Source organism: Strongylocentrotus purpuratus, unplaced genomic scaffold (assembly GCF_000002235.5).
Source record: "Strongylocentrotus purpuratus isolate Spur 01 unplaced genomic scaffold, Spur_5.0 spur5_scaffold_3, whole genome shotgun sequence".
Taxonomy (NCBI): domain Eukaryota; kingdom Metazoa; phylum Echinodermata; class Echinoidea; order Camarodonta; family Strongylocentrotidae; genus Strongylocentrotus; species Strongylocentrotus purpuratus.
This window is the reverse complement of record NW_022145609.1, coordinates 33,037,769-33,065,141: the sequence shown is the minus strand read 5'-3', so window position 1 is coordinate 33,065,141 and position 27,373 is coordinate 33,037,769. Positions and strand designations below refer to the sequence as shown.

At 38.5% G+C, this 27,373-nt stretch overlaps 1 protein-coding gene across 2 annotated transcripts; it reads left to right on the top strand.

The window, feature by feature from the left end:
• Positions 1 to 384: 384 nt before the first annotated feature.
• On the top strand, positions 385 to 27,373 carry LOC100888699 (RNA exonuclease 1 homolog). Of its 2 annotated transcripts, none has more exons than XM_030996284.1 (15): positions 385 to 1,016; positions 1,665 to 4,480; positions 4,891 to 4,977; positions 5,746 to 5,929; positions 6,759 to 6,874; positions 7,537 to 7,668; positions 13,039 to 13,288; positions 15,462 to 15,605; positions 16,253 to 16,366; positions 17,326 to 17,399; positions 18,413 to 18,523; positions 22,431 to 22,546; positions 23,239 to 23,377; positions 24,374 to 24,494; positions 25,103 to 27,373. In XM_030996284.1, exons 1-15 carry the CDS (start codon positions 911 to 913, stop codon positions 25,195 to 25,197), a joined length of 4,605 nt encoding a protein of 1,534 aa, XP_030852144.1. In that variant the 5' UTR covers positions 385 to 910; the 3' UTR covers positions 25,198 to 27,373. The 2 variants fall into 2 exon arrangements, with proteins under 2 accessions (XP_030852144.1, XP_030852143.1); XM_030996283.1 differs by having other exon boundaries at positions 4,885 to 4,977; positions 25,103 to 27,235.

The window sequence follows — 27,373 nt, the reverse complement described above, 5'->3', positions numbered from 1 at the left end:
CTGCCAGAACTTATAATATAAGCCTATATATACAGACGATATTTGACAGAAAAACATTCAAACCCGAATCTTCTTCATTTCTCCCCATCAATGACATGACTTCATGTACGTTGGCAGCGAAGGATCGCAAAACAACCAACTTAAATGCTTGTAGGCCTATACAATATTTGATTTTTATGTAAATGCTTTTATCCGGATCCCATGGAAGAACAGGCATATTTTGTTAATACGTCTGAAATGGGCTATCCGCCGTATATTTCTTTTGTGTATGTATGTTGTGATGATTTTTTACGGAAATAACAAACAAGTGCTTTATTTTCAATTCGTTAGGCGGTCATTTTTGCCAGTAGAAATCTCGTCTTCGGCGATAATTTAGACATTAAAGGCCAATGGCGTAATCGGCTGCAATGCACTGCTTTGTCCTGAGTGTTTGTAAAACAGAGTCGTAATGGTTAATTTGGCTCAATTGAAGTGGTTCAATTGTATTTTACGACATAAATGACTGCCGAGACTTCGTGCGTAGCTTACGTTTTAGAGGGATGATGTTGAATGACCTGTGAATCTGTTGAAAGGTAGCCCATCCCGCTCCTCCGAATTGTCTCCCCCGGACCGCGACCGGTGGTGGCTTCTTACCGAGGGGATCGTAGGCCACGTCTACTGGACGGAGGATCTCCGGCTGTCGGAGCAGGAAGTAGCCCGCTGGACGCTTGCGCTTGCGCTTGCGCTTGCGTGGAGTGTTCCGGGCCTGGCCCTGGCCCTGTTCAAATGAAAACCTTTCCCCCAATATTCTAGTTTCTACATGTACTTTACATAGTGACCAGTGCAGTGCGACCAACAAAAAATCAAGCCAGCTAGCAGACTGTCGATTGTCCGGTCGAAAAAGACTGAACGAGGAGATTCTTCATTCAAAATGTTTCCTACTGCGGGCCTTTTTCGGGGAGTCCTCTGCCCAGAGAATGATGAAAACAAAGGAAGATGCAAAAGGCCATATTGCCACTTCCGACACATTCGCAGAGGTAAGTTAAATGTTTTGTAATATTAGAGTAGACACTGTAGACTAGGGTCTAGTAGTAGCTAGAGGATAAAACAATTTACAAAGTCGAATGGATGTCCAGTGCAGATTTTTTATTTTTGAAAGGCATAGCTAGATTATCTTCATGTATTAATGCTAGACTTCATTCCTGTGAGAATGATTGAAAGAATTGTTTCAGTATACATGTATTTAGCGTGTGAACATTATTTTGTCTGTATACTATAGGGTCTACAGTGTACATGTTCTATCATGGGTGTTGGTGTTGCGGTACCTATTTTTCTTCGTCGGTGAACGCCTGACTTTGTTATCAGGGTTATTTGTTGTTACATGTATATAGAATATGGTGCATGCTCGGTGCACCAGGATGCTTAAAAAAGATAAAGTATCAAATAGCACTTACTCAAGTTACTGCAATAAATTTTTAATCTTTATAATAGTATTGTCCAACATGCATGGAGGTCTTAAAAACATTTATGACAAAATTGCTTGTATTAACTCTTTGAAATATATTGTCTGGATAACCAACATGTCCGGACGCTTTAAATGTGCGTGTGGGTACATGTATGTCTCTAATCTTTATGACCAGAACATTATATGTATTTTTTCTTCTTTACATGTATTTGTATTCCAGTCCCAAACGTAGAAGCTGCAACTGAGCCAAAGTTTCCTGGAGAACAGAAGGCGGCTAAAACCAGACCTGCTATTGAGAGTAGTAGCTTACCTTCCCATCGTAGGCCTAAGGACAGGACTCCAGCCACCAAACCTATCCAGTATGTCCCTACTCCGCTGTTCCTCTGCAAGAAGCCTACTAAAGATGCCTTCACGGAGGAATCAACAGAGGAAGAAGAGGAGTGCATCAAAGATGCTGGACCTGCTTCAGGTGCCGGGTTATCGTCTTACACGCCAACCCCATTGGCAGACCTGGAGGCTTTGGCAGACGTGAATGATGACACTGTTCCAGGAGATGATATGTCATTGATGGATGCTCATGCAGGAGATTTCCCTGAGGGTCAGTCAGTAAAGGCCAGTTCCGATGATTACCAAGAAATAGTGCCATTGTCCATCGATGAAAAGGATCCAAGGGCTGAACAGCCAGCTGTTTCAGATGGAGAAAGGGAGGACATGATCATTGAGACACATACTTATGGAGGAGTTACCGTGACAACAAGAACTCCCAGGAGTTTATGTAGACCTGACCAAGCATCTATGGAGGAAGAAGATGAGTACAACCCATTTAGTTCTGTCTTGGAACCAAGTGAAAAGAGTGATGAAAGACATAATAAGACATCACTGACATCTCCTGGAGACAAAGAATCCTTGAGAAGGATTCAACCTGATGCAAACTTTGAGCCCCTTTCAAAAGGTGATGAATACCCTACTTACGGAATATCAGATGTCTTGATGGATGATGGTGACAGCAACGGAAAGGACTTCAAGGGATATTCCAATACTTCCTCGTATTCTTACATGGATGATGTACCTACAACAGATTTGGAGTACCATCCTTACAGCTATGCTACTTTAGACAGTAATGTAGGAGTTGCACTCCCAGCCTATTCAACAGCAGGAAGTATTGTTGAGGAAACAGATTGTCATGATGACCTTGATGGAGGCTACGATATGGATAGCCTTGAGCAATATCATGAAAAAGAAACAGCTAAGTTGGAGTTGAAAAAAAAATCAGAGAAAAAGATTAATGTTGATAAGCAGCTGTCTGAAAGCAAAAGTAAAAAAGGCCTTGAGGAAAGTAGAAGTACCAAGACAAAACTCAATGCTGAAAAGAAAGTTGTGTCGAGTAAAAAGAAAGAAGTAACAGCTCCATCTAGTAAATCAGTGAACCCGTCCAAAGGAAAAACAACCACTGCTTTAGGGACATCAGTTAAGATGACTTCCAAACCAAAGCCATGTCAAGAGGAAACTGATCCTAAAAAAATGGTGTCAAACAACAAGAAACTTCTTAAAAGTAAGAGTGAAGTGAACATGCAGGAAAAAGATGATAATGCTAAGAAAGAGAGCAAGAAGGAAAAGATAGATAATAAGATTCAATTAGCAAAGAGTGCGACCAAGGGAAATGTCATTTCTGGTAAGGACAAAGTCATTGAAAAATCAAAACCAAAGGTTTCAGCTGAGCAATTGGCAAACTTTTTCAAAAAACGTCAAGAATCCACAGGAATGAAGTCGCAGGGTAAGAGAAAAATGAAAGACCTTACAGGAATCGCCCAAGTAAAGAGTGAAGGTATGAAAAGGACAGAAGAAAGTAATTCTTTGAAAAATGTTTCAAAGGGAACAAGTAGTCACAGGAAAGATTCCAATATCAAAGAAAAGCAACAAGGAAAACAAGAAACTCCAAAGACACCTTTGAGTGATCGTAGTCTGTTCCAGTCACTTGGAAAACCATCAGCCAAAGTTTTGCCAAAGAAGTCATCCATCAAAGAATGTGACATTGATATATTTGCGATATCCAATGACTCAAGTTCTGATGAAGGTGATGGTGCAAGATCAAAAGCATCATCTAAATCAAAACATTCTGTCATTAGTGCTGTACCAAGAAAAAGATCAGTATCATCTGATAAGAACAGGCAAGCTAACGAAAGTGAGAATGGTGTGAAGAAAAAAAGAACTGCATCCCCTTCCAAAACAAATGATCCAAAGCGATTGAGGAAACTCTCTACCTCGCCATTGAAGAAAGAAAGCACCAAACTCATTGACATGGATTTGTTTGGGGATGATAGTGATGGTGATTCAGATGAAATAAACTTTCTATCAATATCGGAGGATAGACATGAATCTCCAAATAAATTTCCCAAGAAATCTGCAGATGTTTCCAGCATCAAGACAGAAGGCTGTTCTTCAACGTCTGATCGGCAGAGGAAAGTAGCTTGCTCCAATTCAGCAGAGGTATCGGGGACATCATCAATTGGGAATTTCCTTCCTAACACCAGCAAGGTCAAGTCTTCTAAGGTTGGTCCTTCCAAGAAACTAGTGAATTCTGTAACACAAAATACTCCAGCCAGTGGACAGGGTCAAAAGCAGTCTTCCAAAGGCACCCTGCCCAAGAAGAAAGACCACATTCAGGAGCAAGGGAAAGTCAGGACAAGTCACGCAACGAGAGACATTTCCCATGAGAGTAGAAAACATAAACCAGTTAAAAATCTGTCACGTGCGAAAGCAGAAGTCGTTTCTATCTCTGATGATGAAGACAGTTCAGATCTGCCCAATGGTTTTGCATCAAGTGATGATGATGATGATGGTGGTCATGATATGGGAGGAACCAGTAATGACATTGGTAACCATGGCGATGAACGAGAAGATGAAAGTGAACACATGGCGGAGATGAGAAGGTTTATGGAGGACAGTTCTTCAGAAGAGGACATATCTAATGAGTGTTATCGCATTTTCCAGGAAGTACAGCCAAAGGCATCGAAGCCAAGCAGTCAAGTAACGACGGTAAGATTTTCTTGTATTCTTTGAATCCATGTTACATAACTAGTCATGAATCTCAGGAAACTACTGTAAGGTATCTTATTAGGAAAATTAATGATAGAAAATAGCTCAAGAAGAAAATGTGATATTTTGATCATACTGGCACATTGCACCATTAAAAAAAAAAAAATAATTCATGTACAGGTACCTCTATTATAATAAAGACATTGGGAAGAATTGAAAAAAAGCTAAATTGAGATAAGAAAATAAAGGCCTGATATGATAATGGGTAAAAATACATGAATAAACAACGGTCGAGGAGTAAATAAATAAGATATATAAGGAAAATAAGTAAAAATATCCGTGTGTGAGAATGTGATGAGAATACATATTCTTAGACATTCTTTTTATGTTTGTTCGCTTCTTAGTTTCAGAAACGGCCAGTAGAAGAGAGGAAAGGTTCAAATTCAGCTCCATCATCTGTTGGCAAACAGCGGATGGCTCATGCTTCAAAGTTTGGAGTAAGTTTTTTGTGAGATGTATAGGCTCTTTAACATGATGGAGATGATAATAATTATATAATAATAATAATATTTAGCTTTTATATAGCGCTTAATACAATTGTCTCTTAGCGCTTTACAAATATAATATTACCCCGGTCCTTGGATTCAGTGCTTGCCCGCACACACTGTGTGCACAATCTCCACTCCCTGGGGAGCATTCCAGCCAGGCGTTTACTCGACGCTCAAAAACTGTTTGACCAACAATGACGGTCGCATCCTACCGGGTACCCATTTAACACCTGGGTGGAGAGTAGCAAGTAGTGGTTTCAGTGTACACATGTACATGTACATGCAATATCCAGTCAGTCATGTCGGGCTTAGTACATGTATATGTAGTAGGTTAATACTACAAATTACATGTATGTATTGGGTTAATATTCCAAAGAACTTTTTTTGATAGGCATGTCATTTTCTGGGGTTTTATCATTTTGGCAGTTTATGAAGCATCCTGCTTATCTACTGTACATGCTAAATTGTAATGTACCGGTATACAATTCCTCTTTATTTCTCCTTCTTTTCCTCTCCTGATCTTTGTTTATGACAGCTAAAGACCTTCCTTTTAAAATTGCATTCAAATGACCACTACTCCAGTCTTTCCATAATGAATCAAAGACAGCATGTGCATTATTTTTTCAGTCTCACCAGAGAATTTTAATTTGGCAACTCGACATTAAAGTTTTAGAAATTCCAAAATTAGATTGGACTATCTTGTGTTTCTTTCCGTAGGATGTTAAACGAAAGCCAACCCCAAAGAAGCCCGCCAACTCTCGACCCGGCCCAGCCCAGATGTGCCACAATCGCTATCTCATGATGGAGCGTCGACTAGAGAGGGCGTCCCAGGAGGGGGAATCGGGGGAGACCTCATCTGGTGCTTCGATCACAGGGAAGAAGAGGATAGCGCACCAATCAGGTTTGTGACAACTTTGTGTTTGATTGCTCTTTTCTTTTTCCCTCTCTCCTCCCTCCTACTCTCTTTTTCTCTCTATCACTCTCTCTTTTTCACTTGCTCTGTCCTCTTTCCCCTCTCTTTCATCTCCCTACACCCCTCTCTCAAATCCCCTCTTTTCTCTTATTTCCATTTTCTTCATCATCTCTTTTTCACTTGATCTTTTTAAAACATCTACATCTTTTTCCAGGGCTCACACAAAAGAGATTAAACCCTAAATTATGTACCCTTGATTATATTGACTTCTCTGCATGTCAAATGGTTTTTGGTATGAGCAGCCTACATATTCAATTTTTTTCAGGAGGAACGATGAAATGATTCCTATCTTCTTGGAGCTCAATCACAGTCGAACCTGATTTAGTGACTACCTGTCTACAAAGACCACCTGTCTACAAAGGCCGCATATGTTGTTTCCCTTGAAAATGGTTTCTCATTGATTCATGTACTGAGGGAACCTGTCTACTAAGACCACCTGTCTACAAAGGTCACTTTTTGTGTTTCCCTGGAGTGGACGCTATAGATTTTCAGGCCTAGTGTGCATTGTGGAATCTCCTAGTTCTTGTATTCAATAATTGACTTACTTAACTTATGCTGTCCATGTAGGCAGGGGCCTCGTGATGGCTTCTGTATGGTGATGGCAGTCTTGGAGCATCTGTCAGCCTGTTTATGGATCTTGATTTGCAGTCCTCTTGAGATGCAGTCAAGCCATCTTTTGGGTGGACGGCCTCTGGGTCGATCTCCTGTGACTCATTGATAACTCGTAATTCCATATTCACTTTGAACCTTATTACAGGCACTACCAACAACACTCTCAGGCAACTGACACTGGGGGAATCCTCCTCTGAGAAGAAGACCACCACTGTCATGACCTCTAAGATGGGCAAGAGAACGGCGCACATGCCCAAGACGGTAAGTCTCTACAGGTCTATCCTCTATCCCGATAGAATTATTCCTGTCTCTTCTGAACGTGTATTGCTCCATAAAAGCTTCTTGGCAGGGATTTCTTTATCCTTGGTCATGTTGTTTGCATGATTTTGCAACATCCCAGGGGTAGTTTTGAAGGCCTTACCGGTAATTGATTTCCAGGTTGGAAATGGGAATTGATACGTTTATTATCCTTTTTGTTACACTCGTTTTTTTGAAAATGTAACCTTGTTCTACTCTATATCTTTTATGGATTTAAGTGTGGACCAATTGAACAATTGTTGAATTATCACTCAAAGATAAGAAGTGCATATACAGTGTATTTGTATTGACCATGTAATTATGTAAGTTATTTTGCATTAATTTTTAATCGCATCAAAGAATACATGATTCCTGGGACCCGTTTCATAAAGCTTTTATCAATGACAAATGACAAAAATCAGTGACAAATTTATTGATAACCAATTAGAAGCAGGGATTTCAGTATCTTATAACAAAAACTGTCATTTGTCACTGATGACAAGTTTTTAAATGGGGCCCTGGAGTCAATGTAACAGGATGCTCACTTTTCAATGAAATTATAAGTGAATTGGTAAGAACTAAGAATTGATACAATACCTCTTGTTCAATCACCCCTCCTTCTGTAGGTGTCTAAGAGACCCATGATTCCCACAGACTATGGCAGCAAGGTTCCAATGAACATCAGGCAACGATACCTCAATGTCTTCATTGATGAGCTGCTCAAGACGACAGAAGAAGACCAAGATGCCTTTGATAAGGTAGGTTCTCATGGATGTTATCTAGCCCTCAAGACTTTGATTGAAAGTTCAGTTAAAGCCTGTCTGCACTAGTTTGGCCAGGGGGATTAGACCTCCCTGCACCCTCTAACAGTAATTAACAGTAAATTCTCCCAACCATTTTTGAATATTCCCAACCGTTTTTCCATGAAAAAAAGAGATAAAATGGGCTATAAAAAATTTGTCAACACTTAAATGTCTGGAATGGAATGTAGAGCCATTTTATTGCTTTGTGACGATCTCCATTCACCTAAAATGTGATTAAATTTTAATAATAATATATTTTAGTAATAATATAGTTGGGAGAATTACAGGTAAGGAATCAATCAGATCAGTTTTTCCCAATTTGTACCATGAATAATGATCCGTTTTCACTCAAATTTTCAGATTATCTTTAATTGTACATCTAGCATTAAAGTTACTACCTTAGCACCACTATCTTTCATCTTAACAATGTTACCAGGTCCCTTTAAGAGCTTTACAACTTTATTCAGGTTCATAAACAAACAGAATGTGCATATCATCTCCACAACCTGCCAGTGACCACATGGTCACCCCAATGGGCAAACTTGAAAAGAATAAACACCCAGCCTTTACATTTAGCCCTCAAAAGTTCAGTTCTGATAACTATTCATTTAAAAGCGCTTGGCACAGCAGGGTTTGTACAGCAAACTACATGTATATCATAATAGCTCTAAGCATACAACATGGCTCCCATTTCTCCAGAATAAGTGTGTTAGATGCAGATTAGTATCTTGCCAACTTGCTTAACCTGTAAGCTGTGGCTAAGACTTTTACCTGGACTATCTGATCTTTAGATCAGGTGAAATCTCTGCCAGACAATGACTCCTATTTAAAAGTAATGCAAAGGTTTGGGAAATTTTGAAAAATGGATGGATAGTAATCAGTGCTCAAAATACACGGGGGCGGTGGGCGATTCGCCCCCGTGAGCCCCATAATCGTCCCTGTCAGGTTGCTCACGGGGGCGATTGCAAAATTAAAAATCGCCCCCGTGGAATTATAAAATAACTAGCAGGACCCGCGGAAATCCGCGGGATTCTAGAGGGGGGCGGGGGTGTAAATAGATATATAGAGACTGCCTAAATTAAAACCACCAAGAACTTTATTTGCCATTCAGGCCATTATAAAAATATACATGTTTAGCGTCCCCGCCCGCTTCCTTTTTGGGGCCGCCTCCTTTTTTTTTTTTTTTTTTTTTTTTTGAATTTTTTTGAATTTTTTTTTTTTTTTTTTGAAAGAAAAAAAAACAACGTCCCCGCCTGCTTCCTTTTTGGGGGCCGCCTCCTATTTTTTTTATTTTTTTTTCATTTTTTAAATTTTTTTAAAAATTTTTTAAAATATTTTTGGAATTGTTTAATATTTTTTTTTTTTTTTTTTTTTTTTTTGCAAGAAAAAAAAACAGCGTCCCCGCCTGCTTCCTTTTTGGGGGCCGCCTCCTATTTTTATTTATTTTTTTATTTATTTTTCATTTTTATTTTTTTATTTTTTGAAAGAAAAAAAACATGAAAAGCACTGCTAAAATGTATTTCTGATTTTAAAAAAGAAAAAAAAAATTGTCGGCCGCCATCTTGAAAAATAGCCAGAGTGTCAGGGAAAATGTACGGAGCGGACATTTTGAAAGAAAAAAAAAAAAAAAAAGGGCCTCCTCCTTCCCATTTTTCGAAAAAACAGGACGCTAAACATGTTTTTTTTTTAATTTGGCCTTATATAAAAAAAAAAAACGATCCAACTGTACCTGTAGTTATTCTATAAGCCACTGGAACTGCGTAGAGTTCCGTAGTGTGGCGTACCGACTACGCAGAAATTAGGCTGCGTATTAATGGGAAAATAGTCCCTGCGTAGGTTATGCGTAGGCTGGCGTACAGGTTTGCTTATGGTTGCTTACTGTGTAGAAAGCTTTTACTGCTTTGACGATCTGGCGTAGGGAAGCGTACTGTTGCGTAGTCAAGTAGCGTAGTGTTGCGTAAAAAGGCGTACTTTCAGCGTCAAGTTCCTACGCCGAAACTACGCGAAAAAAATTAAACATGTTGAATTGTTTTCGTTCATCTTGCCTACCTCTTTCCGTCCCTCAGCATATAGTAACGTAGGCCAGCGTAGTTGGTACGCAACACTACGCAACTCTACGTATTGACCCCACGCCAATTAGTGACCCGCAAGTGTCACAAATAAAGTATTAAAACTATGCTCATCTGACCATAATTAAACGCCTAAACCCCCCAAGCTTTCGGGGGTTTATGGCCCCTTGAAACCTGTGGACCCCACGCCTATATTGTATATACACTCAACTCGCCGTGATCTGATCTCTCCCCCCCCCCCAACTTTGAAAAACGTAACCCCCGAGCTTTTGGGGGTTTATGCCCCCTTGAAACCCGTGGACCCCACGCCTAGATCTATATTATATATACACTCAACTCAGAACCCGCGGGATTCTAGAGGGGGGGGGGGCGCAGGCAAAAAATTTAGTTTTTTCATTTCGGGGGCTCCATTTCAAATTTTTGGGAAATTTTCGGGGGCTACTTTTTCAACTTTCGGGGGCTCTTTTTTCTGGGGCTACTTTTTCATTAATTCATAAAAGGATAGGCCTACACTTTGTTGAGATTTGTTTAGTAGGCGAAGGTTTCAGGCTTAATACTTCATAGACCTAGGTCTAATTGCCTATTTAAAAAAAACAACATTTTTCTAGTTCAATAACTAAGTTTTCATGCATTGATTTGATGCAAGAACTGTAACATAATTAATAGACCCTAGATTGTGATTATTTCTGACCATGAATTTCGATAATCATTTTTCAAAGTAAAATTTTCACAAGAAAATCAGACAGTCGTTTAAAAACGTAGACATTAGTAATACTTTTACTAATTCTAAGCTCAGGTTTCGTAAATCTATTCACGAAACTATATTGAAATCGCGGCAATAATGATACAAACCAACAGATAACAATTTCAAAGTGTCAAATCTCTTCGACTCGAGCTCAGCTCAGCTGAACTCACACACACTCCAGCGTAACTCCAGACAGCTCGAACACCGACGCCGCAGGCCTCGGACGCCTGCGGTGCGTGGTGCCGGTGTTACACTGCACTGTGTGTTCTGTATGTGTGAGGACTGAAGGCAGCTTGCGACAGAACTGTCAGTCCAATGGTTTTCTTGTGAAAACTTTCCTTTAAAAATGATAATCAAAATGTAGTATACATTAACCGTCATAATCACAAAATAAGCTTTGATTTCATACCTCCATTCACGAAAACTATATAAAAATCGCGGCAATAATGATGGAAATAGGTCTCTAAGTTTAGACGTGGACGGGAAGCTTCGTGTGTATCTCTGTTGCTTGTGCAGCTACTACAAAGGATATCCTATAGAAAGATGCTTTACTCGGGTAATCCCGACCCTGTGAATCGTGCATTTAATACGCAACTTAATGTAAGTGGATAGTCATCGGTCGTGTGTCTACGGATGTCATGTTGAATATCCATGAGGTATCTCTGTCGTCACGCATATCCTGCGTTATGCATGTCGCGTCTGTTTTCGCCCTGGACGTCGACACGGAGGAGGACCTCGGGCGGAGTATAGCCAATTCCACAGAGTAGACTCTTCCGCGGACGATGGCACCGGGCACGGGTACCCCGAGGGGAGGGTTCAGGAGGAGATAGCCGCACCAACTTCGGTCGGCGATCTCATTAAAAAACAATAGAATACAAAGGCTCGCCGAGACGTCGCGCCCCCCGCGGAGCCTTAGCGTATTACTTATATAGAAGATTATCTTTGCTGATATAACTTTAACACAATATTGAGTATCAATTTTCAAACCTTAAACCAATGAAATGGAACTTAGATGGCGCTAATCTCTCCCATCTCTAAGAGTATTACCGATACAAACAACGGAAGCTCGCAGTGCAGCTAGTGCGGCCGTCAGCAGTGGCTATACTGCGCCGGTAGTACCTGTGTGCACGCTGACGCCCAATATCTGCTGGAGCTGAAGATGATCGCGCAAGGACTGAAACATTGTTTCGTTGTGAAAAGTGTGAATCCTCTGAAATCTGGTTATTCTAAAAGACCAGCAAATAATGTAACTCGACCAGTGAATCAATATTGAGAAGAAGATCACCAAAGATGTTGCAGGAACGGATCTAGGCGGTTTAGGGGGTTTATAACCCCCCCCCCTCCCCCTTGGGCTGCGAAGTGATAATGTGATGTGCATAGAAAATGCTATCATGACCTACACAGTATTAGTAGATGTCAGTAGATGCCAGGAAAACATCACTAACGGGGGTTCAAAATAGCACCAAAAAAAAAAATCGCCTCGCCGCTTCGCGGCTCGTGGATGATACTCCACATGTTAGTAGATGCCAGGAAACATCACTTATGGGGGTTCAAAATAGCAACAACAAAAATCGCCTCGCCGCTATACGGCTCATGGGCGATGCTCCACATCGTATTTGGGTTACCCGCCCCCACCCTTAGCAAAAAGCTAGATCCGCCCCTGTGTTTTGTAAGGATATGGTAAAGACTAAAAATAAATAAAGAATGTAAATAAGGTTGCTCCGAATAATAAGGAGGACATTATGTGCAGAACGGGAAGAAATGGAGAGAATGTCATCACAGGGATAAAATTCAATAACAGCTATGTAACAAGTAAATTTCTAAGAGGGCAAATGCCGACTTAAATAAATGATAATGATAAAATACCAAGGAATTTAGCAATATCACAGGTACCAATTCAATGGAAATTTGTATTAAAATAAGAGCCCCGGTCACCACTAAAAGAGCCCCTGTTAGAAGGCTCACGGGGGCTCTTTTGTTTTTGGAAGAGCCCCCGTGGACAAAAAATTAATTGAGCCCTGATAGTAATTCTTTAAAGTTTATATATATTTGGATGCCCCCTGTGGATGTATTATAAGCACCATAAAATTTAGCCTCTAAAACACTTATGCTTTCAAGAAATTGAATAATCAAAAATTTAATGGTGCTCCTGGTAAATTTCAAATATTCAAATAGCACTTAAGGCCATTCCATAGTAGCTGCGACTATGAGAATCTTAGAACATGTAGTTTTGATATATAATTTCTAAACGGGAATAGCAAATCAATCGATTATAGTCGAGAAACATTGTTTTAAAGCTAAAGGAAAATCATTCTTGAGAGGGAGCTATAAACATAAAGAGTTTATTATTTACAGTTTCATCACTTTAGACTCGATTCCAGCCGCTACAACGGTTATTGAATATTGTAGGATCGCATATGCTCCCAATATGTTCATTTGAACCGAATTCATGACCCCATACCAAAACTTTGTATTTCCTTTAAAATCCCTCTCTCCATGTTTGTCCTGTAGGCCCTGGACGAAGAGAAGCTGGTGTATCAGAGGGCCTCCAGCAAGAACATCTACCTGAACCTGTGTGTCAACGCCCTGAAGAAGCTCAAGAACCAAACGGACAGCAGACTACAGATCCCTCCATCCACTCCATCCTCACTCTTCCCATCAAGGGTGGTGTCCCACGAGGCTGTTCTAGGTGGCAAGCTGGCTGCACAGACCTCCTACAGCATCCACAAGCACTCCAACCTTGACACCGAGAGCTTTGAAGGTGGGTTCTTTCTATCATTTACTCAGGGGGGTGTTTCATAAAGCTGTTTGTAAAGTTACGCATGACTTTACGAACGACTTGTATATGAAAAGCCAAATGGGATGCTCAATTGTTATTGACTGCATCAACTAAAGTTGAACTGTGCAGATGTAGATTAACATTCTTACTATAAAAAACATTTTTAATACAAAGTATATTTTTTGCCATAATTTAATTGACGTTATTGGAAATGTCAAGAAAACTTTGGGCATCCTATCTGGCACTTCATATACAAATCGTTCATAAAGTCATGCGTAACTTTACAAACAGCTTTATGAAACACCCCTCTGGTGTGCTTTCTCTTGTGTATACCCTGGGGGTGTTTCACAAAGATCCTAAGTTGAACTTATCTCTAAGTTGGACTTCAACATTATGGAGAGCCATTAGCATCTATGAAAATATTTTATAAAAGTTATTTTATAAGGCATAAATTTTGATTCAAATCATTCATATTTTCTATTATCAAGGAGATTTCATGTTCTTGATGTGGAATTTATAAAAAGTCTAAAATACCTGGATTGGATTGAGGGAAATTGCTGAACATGGAAGATCCACATATGGGACTCCAGAAGATCCGCCTCCAACAGAGTCCACCCATGCAGTATAGTTACCACTCTTATAGCTCCTTTTTCTTTTTTTACAATCGCCCCTCACACATTTACCCTTCTAAAATAATTGCCAATTCTACAGTTACCACCCATATAATGAACTCCTAGGTTGATGGCTAATGGGGATAGTGGTGTCTTCAGAATAAGTTAATTCAATGCACTCCAGGCATGGTGCACAGATTACATAAACGTTCCTATTATTGTAATAGTCAGCTATCCCTGTATGGTAGCTTAGCCAAAAATAGTGGCACAGAGACGCATCCGGTATGCAAAATGCATAATTGTTGATTAATATATACTAATGGCTTTGTGAGAGAACTGTACTGCTAGGACATGGGACTATAACATATCTCTAGTACCTTGATTGGACTTAAAGATGAAGTTGAGTTCTAGTCATGTGATTGCATTGTGAAAGAAACGGTGTGGAATCGACCAGAAAAGGTTGATCATCTAGCATATAAGAATTTGTGTGTATTGCAAGGTTCTGGAATCATCAAAATGATAAGAAATTTGGCCAAGTCTTGGTAAAGTTACAAACACTGTACACAGAAAGATGTATATGGGACTACACGAACACGTGGCGTAAAAATCCTACCCTGGATTTTTACGATGTTACATGACATATTTAGAATATGAAGGCATTTGAAGAGCCATGCTTTTCAGGGAACATGTCTTATCTGATGTTCTTCCACACTTGCATAATAAGAATGATAACTCAACCTTCTCTCTAAAGTTAACAATAAATTTCATTTTCATACATCTATTTCCAAAGTTTCATTCACTGTTTGGGTATTTTTGCATTGCGGATGCGTCTCTTTGTGCCATTACATTTCCCTAGGCTACCCAAGAGCCATTGCATTCAAAATCGTTACAGGAACCTTTGTTTCGGATGGAGTTGGCTGTAGGCCTATACCTTCTTTAAAGGGATAGTTGAGTTCTGTTTTCAGACCGCAAATGCCTTCAAAGTGCATGGTTATTGCTCTTATTTTTATCTATGACATTTATAGTGCCCTTTTAGAACCTAAAATTGCTATGAAGGTAATTTTTAGACCCCAAAAATGTGTGAAATTTAGCCAATACGATCATACCAATTCAACTCCACCTTCAAAAAAACACGGTGACCGTTAATTAATTATTTAACTAGAAATAACAATACATGAGCCGGCTAATTGTGGGTACTTTAAGCAACACAAAAATGCCAACAAAAAGCCAATATCGGCATTGGCTGAAATACGACGTAAAAGACGTTATTTCATTTTTTTCCAATTTTTCAAAATATCTAATATTTGTGGTGGTACACAAGTATTAGAAATCGTTATATTTCAGCCGTCTCTGAACCGATTTTGATGAAACAAAGATGATCTTGTCATTTAAATATTATGTTCTTTCAAAGTTGACTCTCAGTTTTTCATTATCTCACAACAAATTATTTCGTGTAGCACCCTCTGCAACAGAACTCAATTATCCCTTTAAGAAGGAGAGAGCAAAATACACAATTTCCATTCCTTATCTTGTGTCCTTCACAGGGATTCACTTGTATGAGAAGCTGCAGCGCTACGCCCTCACAGAAGAGCTGCTGAGAGAGAACGGTTACCCTAGACCCTCGGAGACCTCAGGTCAAGCTCTCGTCTTCAAGGAAGAAAGGAACAAGACATATGCCAGTAGTGATCGTAAGTTTCTCCCTTCTCTCTCTCTCTCTCTCTCTCTTTCTCTCACTTTCCCCAGCTGTCTCTGTTTCTGTCTCTATCTCTCTCGCTCTCTCTCTCTTTCTCTCTTTCCCCAGCTGTCCGTCGCCCCTCTCTCTTTCTCTCTTTCTCTCTCTTTCACTTTCCCCAGCTGTCCATGTCTCAGTGTCTCTCTTTTCCTCTCTCTCTCTTCATGTATGTAGTCTTCAGACATTTCCATATTTCCTTGATATTTACACTCTTTCTGACACTATTTCTCTCTTGTTCTTGATGATGTAAGTTATGAAGAAACAATCCTTGCACATCATGATGGAAGTCTAAGTAGTCCATTGGTATGTTTTGTCAGTTTTAATAAAGTTCTAAGCTCATCAATGGTGTACTCTTTGTTAAACTGAATCGTCTATTTCCACTCAAATTCAAACTATACACTGGGTTTAAGCATGGTCTAAAGTTGACTTTCACAAAGGAAGGTAGAAAAATGTCCTAGCTTTTTTGTTCGTTGAACATGACTTAAACTCTTGTCGCAGGTCTTAATTCTACCATTTTAATTTGTAGGAGACAGACTAGTTTGCATTACGGATTTATGCATGAAGGGAGAAACATCAATTGCTGTCATTTGATTTCACTTTCAGCCAATCAGCAGGTTTGCTGTCGTTGTGGGTCGACGTACCTAAGGAATCCCCAAGGCAAGTACATCACCAGGGAGTCGTGCACCTACCACTGGGGCAGGCCATGGACACGCAGAAGTAAGTGCAGAGGCTGATCAAATACACCTGTCATGATGATGTTTGTAACTGTTGGTGATGATTGTGATCATGATGATGAGGAGTAGGAGGAGGAGTGGTGATGATGGAGATGATGGTGAGGATGATGGTAATGGTAGTGACGAAGTTGGGGATAGTGAAATGGTTGATGATGATGACGGTAATTATGTTTAAGGTAATGATGATGATGATGATGATGATGTGGTGGTGGTTATCATGGTGATGATGATGATGATGATGATGATGATGATGATGATGATGATGATGAACAGCATTTGTATGGCGTCATATATCTGTTTAAAAAAACATTCAAAGGCATGAGTCCTCCAATAAAATTAGCATTTAAATGTCTGAAGGAAGATGTGAGTTTTGAGTGAAGCTTTGAAGTGGTCCAGGTTGTCAATTTCGCGAATAGATGATGGGAGGGAATTCCACAGGCGAGGAGCAATAGAGGAAAATGCCCGGTCTCCATGAGTAATGGGCATCTGGAGAGTAAGGCCAGATGAGCGAAGTCCAGGGCGAAGATGATGATGATGATGATGATGATGATGAGGATGAGGATGATGATGAGGATGATGATAATTGTTAAGGTGATGTTGATGAAGGTGGTTGTTATGAGGATGGTGATGCCGGTGGCTATGATGGTGTTGATGGTAGTGATGATTTAGAGGATAGTAGAATGGGTGATGATGATAATAAATATTGTTTTTGGGATGATGATGATAATGGTGGTGGTGGTGGTAGCGAAGGTGTTGATGGTTGTGATGATGATGATGATTGTTATGATGATGGTGATGATGATGATTTTGGAGACAAGCAAAGATAATGACAATGACGACGAAGATGGGCTAATCGTTTGATACATTGTGATTTGAAATGGTGTTTGATAATGATACAATTGTTAAAGGATTCTACCCACTACTATTTATATTTCTGTCTAGTTTGTGGGATGATTGAAAGTCGATTCTCATGCTGTACCGGAGACATGGAAACCAAAGGATGCTGCATTTCAAAGGTATGCATTTAATCATCCTAGTAAAAAGACTGAAACGCTTGATAACATGTACCTACCTATTAATGAGATGATCTTGGGCAAATCCAAGATATTTGATAGTTTTTTTCATCCCCAGCTATTACCAAATCTAAAGAAACAATCAACTAGTTGGACATAAATATCAACAAAGTGATCATTACACTGTATCTGATCCAAGCTATCGTAGGGCTGACAACTTTATACACTCATCAGGTCTACTATCATTTGATTTGACTTGCAGTAAACTTTCATTATGAAAAGATATTTTTTTCTCAATTTTATGGATTCATTGTCATTTGTAAGGTGAATGTATAGTTAGGCAAAGTAAGCACATTCCCCCTTTCTTTATTAAACACTTCAATTGCTTTTGTTGTCTCTCTGCACAATCACTTGTTTGCCACACTTGCAAATTTGCACTAAACAATAGGCACCATTCGGCAGAAGGAATGCTGGTCCTGGGGGGTGTTTCACAAAACTTGTCATCAGTGACAAGTGACAGTTTTTATTATAAGCTACTGAAATCCTTGCTTCTGATTGGTTATCAGCAGATTTGTCACTGATTTTTGTCATTTGTCATTGAATTTAGGCTTTGTGAACCACCCCCTGATTAGCTACATGATACTCCTTTGAACACCAGTATAGATTAATCTTGCACTGGGATATTTTGTCTTATTCTCAAACTTAAATGTACTCTGTAAACTTATTTGATTACGAACATACTTGTCAGTATTTCATCACTTGTATAATTAATTTATTCTATTATATATTGTATTACTGTATGGTTTATTATATATGTCATTTAATTTGTGGATATTTGAGTGGAAATTAAATTAAATAAAATAAAATCAAATCAAATCAAATCTTTGAAGCCTCTGGTATGTCTATCCCATGATAAATACAATGTTAATTCCCCAAGAAGATTATTTGTATAGCTTATAAAGAGTTACATTTATTCTTCCCCCCCCCCCCTTCTTTCAACCCTATCACCATTACAGTACCATGTGACAGACAACAAGCATGGTGACCTCTCAGGCTACATGAAGACTATGCCCAAGGACATTCAGAGGAATGGACACCCAGGCATGTTCGCACTAGATTGTGAAATGGTAGGTCCTTGTAGAGCATAACAATAAAAATGATAAGCGTAATTGTGTTCTTATCCGGGGAAGCCTCATCAGCATCAATGCTGTTCTTCCTACAGGCCCTATAATTATTATCACCCCAGCGATTGCTAGGTACCCATTTACACCTTGGTGGAGAGTGGCATGTATGGATTAATGTCTTGATGAAGGATGTTAGTGCCAGGGTGGGATTGGAACCCTCAACCCATGGATTGAGAGTCAAGGGAATGAACCACTATACCACAAGACCTTCATAATTTGTCTTGCCATAGGGTGTTAGTGCCAGGCTGGGATTGGAACCCTCAACCCGAGGATTGAGAGACAAGGGAATGAACTACTCTACCATGACACCTTCATTGTCTTAGCTCTGCCCATTTATGAAATATTTTAAATTCTTTTTGTTGTTTGTTTTTTTGTTGTTATATTGACCAGTCATTATAACCTGTGACTCCTGTTGGATCATCTATGTGGCCTTTCTTTAAAGATACTACCGGTGACATACCGGTTTGCAGCCAACCTCAACTTCTGTAGAACTTTGCAGAAATTATGAATATGTCATGTATGTCCTATCTGTGAAATTTAAACGTTAGCAGTGTCCTAATATTTAAATTATGCAAGGAAACCCGTAAACTTGCTAGCCTTCAGTCTCAGACACTATTGAGTGACTGACTGGCTTGTTTTCTTCTTTGATGATAACATACATAAACTGAGCTGTAAAGGTACATGAGCATTTGTCTACATCAATAACCCACTTCTTGTGATGGCCAAAATTAAACTGATTGAATCTTTGCGGAGCATAAAACATACAGCCATTCGGTACAATGGTCTGATGACTTACTGGCTCTATAGCTCCTAAGTCGATTTGACAACTAATAGTCGTTATTTTCCCACTTGAAGACATTTTCAAGCCCCCCCCCCCCTTTTTTTAGGGAAGTTCTAAATTAGTATTATCTTTCAAATGCAGTTGGAATTTAACCTTTTCATTTTTTTTGGCCTGCAGATGGGACATAGTACCTTTAAAGTGAAGTGTACAGAAAATAATTGTAGCTAATGAATTTCTGGTATGATACTTCCCTCTCTTCCCCAATAATGTAGATTGTGGAAGTGATGATTATAGTGACAATAGTGGTATTATATAAGACATTTGTGATTTTCAATAAGGTTCAAAAGTGTGATCCATTCCATCCTCCGCCCCCCTCCCCCTCCATTGCCCTATAAAATATTCCCTTTAATAATAATAATAATAATACATAATATTTATGATCCACTTGACAGTCAAATGCTTAAGGCGCAGCTTGTGCAAAAGATGAAATACCTATATGATACATTTATACAAAGTGCAATAGGAAAGGTAAAGACATGAAAGGTAATGGTAATCAATTATAAGCTAAATTAAACAGAGATTTTTTAAGATTGTTTTTTAACACTTCAGCAGAGGTGCTATTCTTAATCCATTGAGGGAGAATATTCCATAACGAAGGCCCAGCATGAGCGAAGGTTCGCTCCCCCCACTTTGTTTTAACCCTAGGAGTAACAAGTAAGCCGCAGTTTTGAGAACGTAGCTGTCCTTGGTTCTAGCCTATTAGTAATGTATAGGCACTGTAGACGAATACAGGTAGGAATCAAAATATTCACAAAAATCAGGCATTCAAGAACAAAGATTTAAGGGGATAGTTCTACCATCATATTTTTAAATGTAGAAAATTAAGGACTTTGATCCCCCCTAATTACAATTCCTAACGCTGCATCACCTTCAGTATATTACAATGGAAGACCTTGTGGTAATTAAACAGGTGTTTCCTATAGAGGTAGTGATTTATTTATATGTTTAATTTCCTGCACATGAACTTTTTGTTTTAAAGGTAAAGATCAGTTTTGGAAACGCCCCCCTCTCAAAAAATGAAATGGAAGCTCTTATTAGCAATCATGTGAAAGAATATGTTTTGACCAATACGTGATGATACAAATTTTGCTGCGAAACCGCCTACTAATTGATATATTTTGTAAATTGTTATATCTATTTGGACTTGATAGATGTTGCGCATGTGTCGCGTAGTCCCATATACATCTTTTTGTGTACAGTGTTTGTAACTTTACCAAGACTGGGCCAAATTTCTTATCATTTTGATGATTCCAGAACCTTGCAGTACACACCAATACTTATGCTAGATGATCAACCTTTTCTGATTGACCCCACAACGTTTCTTTCACAATGCAATCGCATGACCATAATTGGTCTTTATCTTTATGTGTAATATGTACATTGCCTACATATTACTTGACATGTTGTGAACCTTCTCATGCAGTAACAGGAAATTAAACGAGATTTATGTCTCACATCCTGTCCTACATTAGAAACATACAATGGTCTCCAAAGCCAGAAGGTTGTTAGCCTGTACAAAACGATATGCATTAAAGGTACTATAATGTCCCATTTGCAGGCCCAAAAAATGAAAAGGTTAAATTCCAATGGCATTTGAAAGATAATACTTATAGAACTTCCCTTAAAAAAAGGGGGCTTGAAAATGTCTTTAAGTGGGAAAATAACGATTATTAGTTGCCAAATCGACTTAAGAGCTATAGAGCCAGTAAGTAATGGTCTGATTTTCAGACCATTGTACCGAATATTGTACGTTTTATGCTGCGCAAAGATTCAATCAGTTTAATTTTGGCCATTACAAGAACCGAATGTCGTACGTTTTATGCTCCGCAAAGATTCATTCAGTTTAATTTTGGCCATTACAAGAAGTGGGTTATTGATGTAGACAAATGCTCATGTACCCTTTACAACTCATTTTATGTATATTATTACCAAAGAAGAAAAAAAGCCAGTCAGTCACTCAATAGTGTCTGACAGTGAAGTCTAGCAAGTAAACGGGTTCTCTTGCATAATTTGAATATAAGGACACTGCTAACGTTTAAATTTCTCAGATAGGACCTTCATGACATATTCATAATTCCTGCAAAGTTCTACAGAAGTTGATGTTGGCTGCAAAAGGGACAAGTACCTTTAATGCCCTTCTGGCTCCTAGCAAGCAATGCAACAGGTGGTCCATATGCTTCACATTCAGTTGTTCCTTCAATCGTACATCCTCCATTATTCCCGTGTTTCCTAGAGGTCTAGCAATCAGGCATGAAATTTCTTTTCCAGTTAGCTGAATATATCGGTTCAGTCAATTCCTTCTTACCCCTTAAAAGGAAAATCGCAAATATATAAAACAACAGCCTTATTTAAAACAATTTTACATGGAAAATTATTGCAACCCTTATGATGGTGTCACCATGCAAGTCTATTAAAACTGCATCACACATTCACACATACAGTTAACTCTGCATAAGTAGAATCTATGGGGACTGCAAAATTATGTGAAGTCTGACTTATAATAATAATAATAATTATAATAATAGTGGCTACTTGTATAGCGCACATTGTGCGACATTTGACGTAGGAAGTGTAAATATCTCATTTTTTGCATCGTTTGGTTAACAAAAAATTGAATTGAATAAAGGCTTGTTCAGTTATGGAGAGGTAAACTATGGTAAAAAAGGCCGCAACGTTTTTTAAGAATGTGTAGATGAATGGCACCTGCGCGCGATAAAGGATTTGCGCTTATTTCACATACAGTGTAGCTCTTGTGTTATAAGATACAATAATGTGAATCGTATTACCCTTTATGTCATGAAAAAAAAAACGGTTTTGCAGCGTCACTTCTAAACGAGCCTTTGGGGAAAATTTGATTTGTGCGACTTCAAGTTATTCATAGTTAACTGTATAATTTTGTGAATTTTTTTTCAAGCATATTGCATTTTTACAGTGAAAAAAACTCTCTGTGAATCATACATAGAACTCGGTTTAAATAATATTTACCCCTTTTTATTTTCCATGTCATAGTGTTACACATCGATGGGTCTTGAATTGACTAGGGTGACGGTGGTCGATGATCACCTAAATGAAGTATACGACACCCTGGTCCAGCCTGACAATGAAGTTGTCGACCACAACACAAGGTAAGTTGTCACCTTAGCTCTCTTCGGCAGAAAGATTAGATGATTGTATTGTCATTTCTTCAAGACATGCCTCACATAAAATAAGCTAATGTACATGTATGTGGTTTTGAAAAGAGCTGTATGTCAGGGGCTGTTATTTATTGCCTTCAAATAAACCTAGGGGGTCGAGGAATTTGGCAATAAATGGTTAAGTGATTGTATGCACCTGTAAGTGTTTAATGCATTTGATTTGTAATTTGATTAACATTTCATCATACATGCATATTGATCTCATTAGCATGTACAGGAGGTAAACATTAACGAGGCCATGGGTCAAAGGTTATCGATGAATTTAAATAAAGGTAAAAAAGGTTAGAATGTGCACGGCAAGGACACATTTAACTGAATTCAATCGCCAGGATAGTAATGCGTGTTAATAAAAGTTGTGTATTCTATACGAAAATTCAAATTCAAATGTTCTTAATACGTTTGCATGGTGAGGTAGACGAGAGAGAAGGAATTTCAATGTGTGTAGTCCTTATGTTGACTTGGGTTTTCCAATTAATTATACATCTGTTTACAGTTCTTTTTAGAACAAACCTATCTCTCCAAGAAAAAATACACCAGTCCTTAAACAGACTACACACATGGTGTACCTCTTTAAGTTTTCCTCACTAGTTCAGAATAACTTTGATTGAACCTTATTTCTATAGGTTCAGTGGTATCACAGAGAATGATCTAAAGCGTGTGACCACCAAGCTTCGAGATGTCCAAGCAGTGCTTCTCAACATGTTCTCTGCACAGACCATCCTCATAGGCCACAGCTTGGAGAGCGACTTTCTATCGCTGAAGGTAAGGAAGGATGATATGCAAGAAAGACAACTGACTGGTGTCCAAACTTTTGTGATCATTTGTTTCATGCATGCTTTGGCAGGGTTGGCAATTTTCCAGGAAAAAAATGGGGAATACTGGAAAACACCCATAGGCGTACAATTGAAATTTATAATGTAAAATAGCAAACATAGCAATCTGACTAAATTATATCAATTCCACTTACAAAAATGATAGGATGATTTGCAAGAAAGACAACCGACTGGAGTCCAAACTTTTGTTATCACTTGATTTATGCATGCTTTGGCAGGGTTGGCAATTTTCCAGGAATTACCTGGGAAATACAGGGAAAAACAGGGAAATACCCATAGGCATACAATTGAAATTGCATAATGTAAACTAGCAAACAAAGCAATCTGACTAAATTATATCAATTACACTTACAAAAATGATTCTTAGTTGTTGTTTTCAATAACTTCATGGGTTTCTTAGATTGTTTGTTTGGATATTCTATTCATATTTTTAGACAAAAATTCAAGTTATGTTGCACCACCTTCTCTCATTGGTTGCCCATAAGCTGTCAGTCTCCTTGCACGACACACATATAAATGAGATTAAATAATATCATACAGAATAGTTGCTAGTTTAAAAATATTTTGAATGAACATACAATCAAATAGGAATTCAGGAAAAGTACACAAATGCGAATGGCAAATCAGATTGAGGGGGGGGGGGGGGGGGGGGGGGGAGGGGGTGCCACTGTGTGAAGTCATGTACATGTATGCATAATTTCTTGAATGGCCCAGTTCTAAATTTAATGTACATGTACATGTATAAGCTTTGTGTAACATGTTAATATAGCCTACATTAAGTTAATTTGTATTACTTTGTGCTATTGTGTGTATAAAACAGTATATGTATTCAAATGAATGTTATTAAACAGGTACATGTATTAGTGGTGTTGTAAATAGCTGAGTAGGTAAATAACCGTAAATCATGATTCTTTTTAAATTTCAGCTGCTACACAGTACTGTGATTGACACTGCAATTGTCTTTCCCCATCGTCGTGGTCCTCCCCTAAAGAGGGCGCTAAAGACCTTGATGGCCGAGTATCTCAACAGACTCATCCAAGATGATGGTAAGGAATTTATTGTAAATTAATGTGGTATGGTAGTTGAAGATGCATTGGCCTGCATCACTTGCACTAATACCATTGCTGAGTGATTTCAAGGATGTAATGAAATATTTGAAGTATTTCAACAATGTATGTAATGGCCTGTTTCAGGTGAAAATGCAAGTGGTGAAATATTTCTAGTATTGCAACATTTTATGTAATGGCCTATCTCAGGTGAAAGTGCATGTGGTTTTTGAAAAAAATGATGCTCCAATAAGTGCAACACTACATAGCTGCAATTTATCCAAAAAAAATTAAAAGATGGATGAAATTGTGTATTAATTATTATTGTCAAAAACATTTTTTTTAATTGTGACACTATATGCAAAATATCAGTTGTGCTTTTCAATGAATGATATTTTTGGCAAGTTTTCAAAATACCAGTAATTTCTATTTCATTGGTCCAAACAACCCACCTACTACATGGTTAACAATTAACTATTGATTCTTTTAATCAATAAACCCTTTTAGTACAGGAATGAAAAAATATACTACCAACTATTATGGTAAGCTCAACTTTCGCAAACCGATGATTGATATCACTTCTCAAAATGGTGTACTCTCATTAACAGTTGGTGGCCATGACAGTACTGAGGATGCCAGGAGTTGTATGGAACTCATGATATACAAAGCTAAAGAAGATGCCAAGGTGAAGAGGAAAAGATGACAGCAATGAATCCTCTCTGGAATGTAGTCTTCTGGAACCAAACACCTGCAGACTCTGCCAGCCTGTATTTGCACCTATTTATGTTCAATGCTGCTAAGATGTGACAATGGGGAGCTTCCCTGAAGCATAAACAAGATGTGCTTGTTCAAAGTAGCATAGAGTTTTAGTTATAGAGGTGTTGTGGTCTAGTGGATAAGTAACCCGACTGCAGATCACAAGGTACGAGGTTCAAGTCCCGCCGCAGCACTAATGTCCTTTGGCAAGAATTTAATATACATTTGCCACTCTCCACCCAGGTGTTAATGGGTACCTGAAATGCTTGAGGGCTAGTTACTTTCAATTGGCAGCTTGGCTACAACCAGGGTAATATGTGTAAATGGCCATGAGTGTCAGAGCCTGGCAGATACAGGCGCTCTATATTATTGTAACATGATACGGTTGCTCACAGTAGTTTAAAGTGTCACAAACATCACCTCAACACCTTTATGAATATGTAACATGTCGCTATGTCAGAGTGACCAGCGAGCCGAAAAAAGCTCTCTCCTGGAAAGTCGACACCTGAAGCAAAAAACCCACTTATATCCTCCAAGAATGCTCCAAAGAAACAACTCTATGACAATGGTAATGAGGTGTGGAAAATCTGAATGCTCTTGCTCACTGAGTATCAGAAAAAATGAAAACATTTTAAATGCATCTTCTTCGTACCCCTCTTGTGTAGGCAAATCAACTCACCTTGCTTCAAATTTGCTTACTTTGGTCGAGTGGTTGCGTTACATGACCTTTTGTGAAACGAAAAAGGAAGATCATGTGAAGATGTACATTAAGGGCATGACCCTTTGTAGATTTGCTGTAGGGTTTTCACAAAGATTCAGGTTAATTTGACAGTATCATTTGTGGATGAGAGGGGTTTATTCAACAAACATTGAGTAAAGGGGCATGTTTTTACCCAACCCATGTAATGGCCTGATGATTTGAAGTAAGCCCTTCCAATTTAAATCTGAATATAATTCTGTAAATTGGACTAAGATAACAATTTCTTGTCTTCCTGAAACAGGAAGAAGTAAATGCACTGACCATTATTCTTTAGGAAGATATTCAAAGCCAAAGTTAGCAACAAGGCTGGTATAGTACATTGTTGATACCAAATAATACCTTGTCTAAAGTCTCAAGTTAAAACTTGTTTACTTGATATCCAAACTGTCTGATATATGAGGTGCAAACACAAATATGGAAGAGCTGTTCCATTACAAAACTTTGCAAAAAATGTACCAGTAAAATTATGCATGAACTTGTAGATAGGACACACTGTATGACTTTTACAGTCTAAAGCAGAAGTAAGCTAATTTGTACGCAAATTAATCTTAACTATGCATTTTCGAAATTTCAAGTTTATGAACATGTACTGACATGTGCATTAACAGGAAAGCGTAAAAACTGTTTGAAAAAACAACACTATATGATGACTAACGAGGGAACAAACTGTCAATGGGTGATTGTCTGATCGTCTGATTATGATTATGATATTGAGTAATTGGGATCATAGAAAAGCGCTTCATGAGACATCCTGAGACAAATTCAGAATAAAAGTGCAATAAAAAGAGACCAGGGGAATCATGATTTCATCATTGAATAATTACACAACCCTCAAATTAATAACAATTTATCCTTGGGCATTTAAGCAAACAGACAGGTTGGCGTTGCTTTGAATATGGGAATTTTCTTTGTTATTACTTTTATTTTGTATAACTCAGTGACCCAACATCTGAGGCTTAACTTTTGCAAGATGCTGCAAATAAAATTTGGAGATTTGGATATTTATAAGGTCACCCTGATATTATTAAGCTGGTTTAAGTAAAAGCAGAAACAATGAGAGAGACAGGTCAGTGAAAGCTTGAGCGAATTCTGGTTACAAGCTCCTCTCCTATTTTTCTGTACTAAACAAAATCTGATTTTGTTGTTTGCCCACATGAAAATTTTCAATCATAAATGCACCCTAAATTTAACCTTTGCATATATATTTTTTGTTAACCCCTGTATAGAAAAAAATATATTCTTTTATCAATAATGAATAAAATGTAAACAGAGCAAATTGGAGAGGAGCTTGCAAGGTACATCACAGTGTGGCCAATTTGTGGATTGATCGCATCTCCAAAAATTCACTACTTTCTTATTTTTA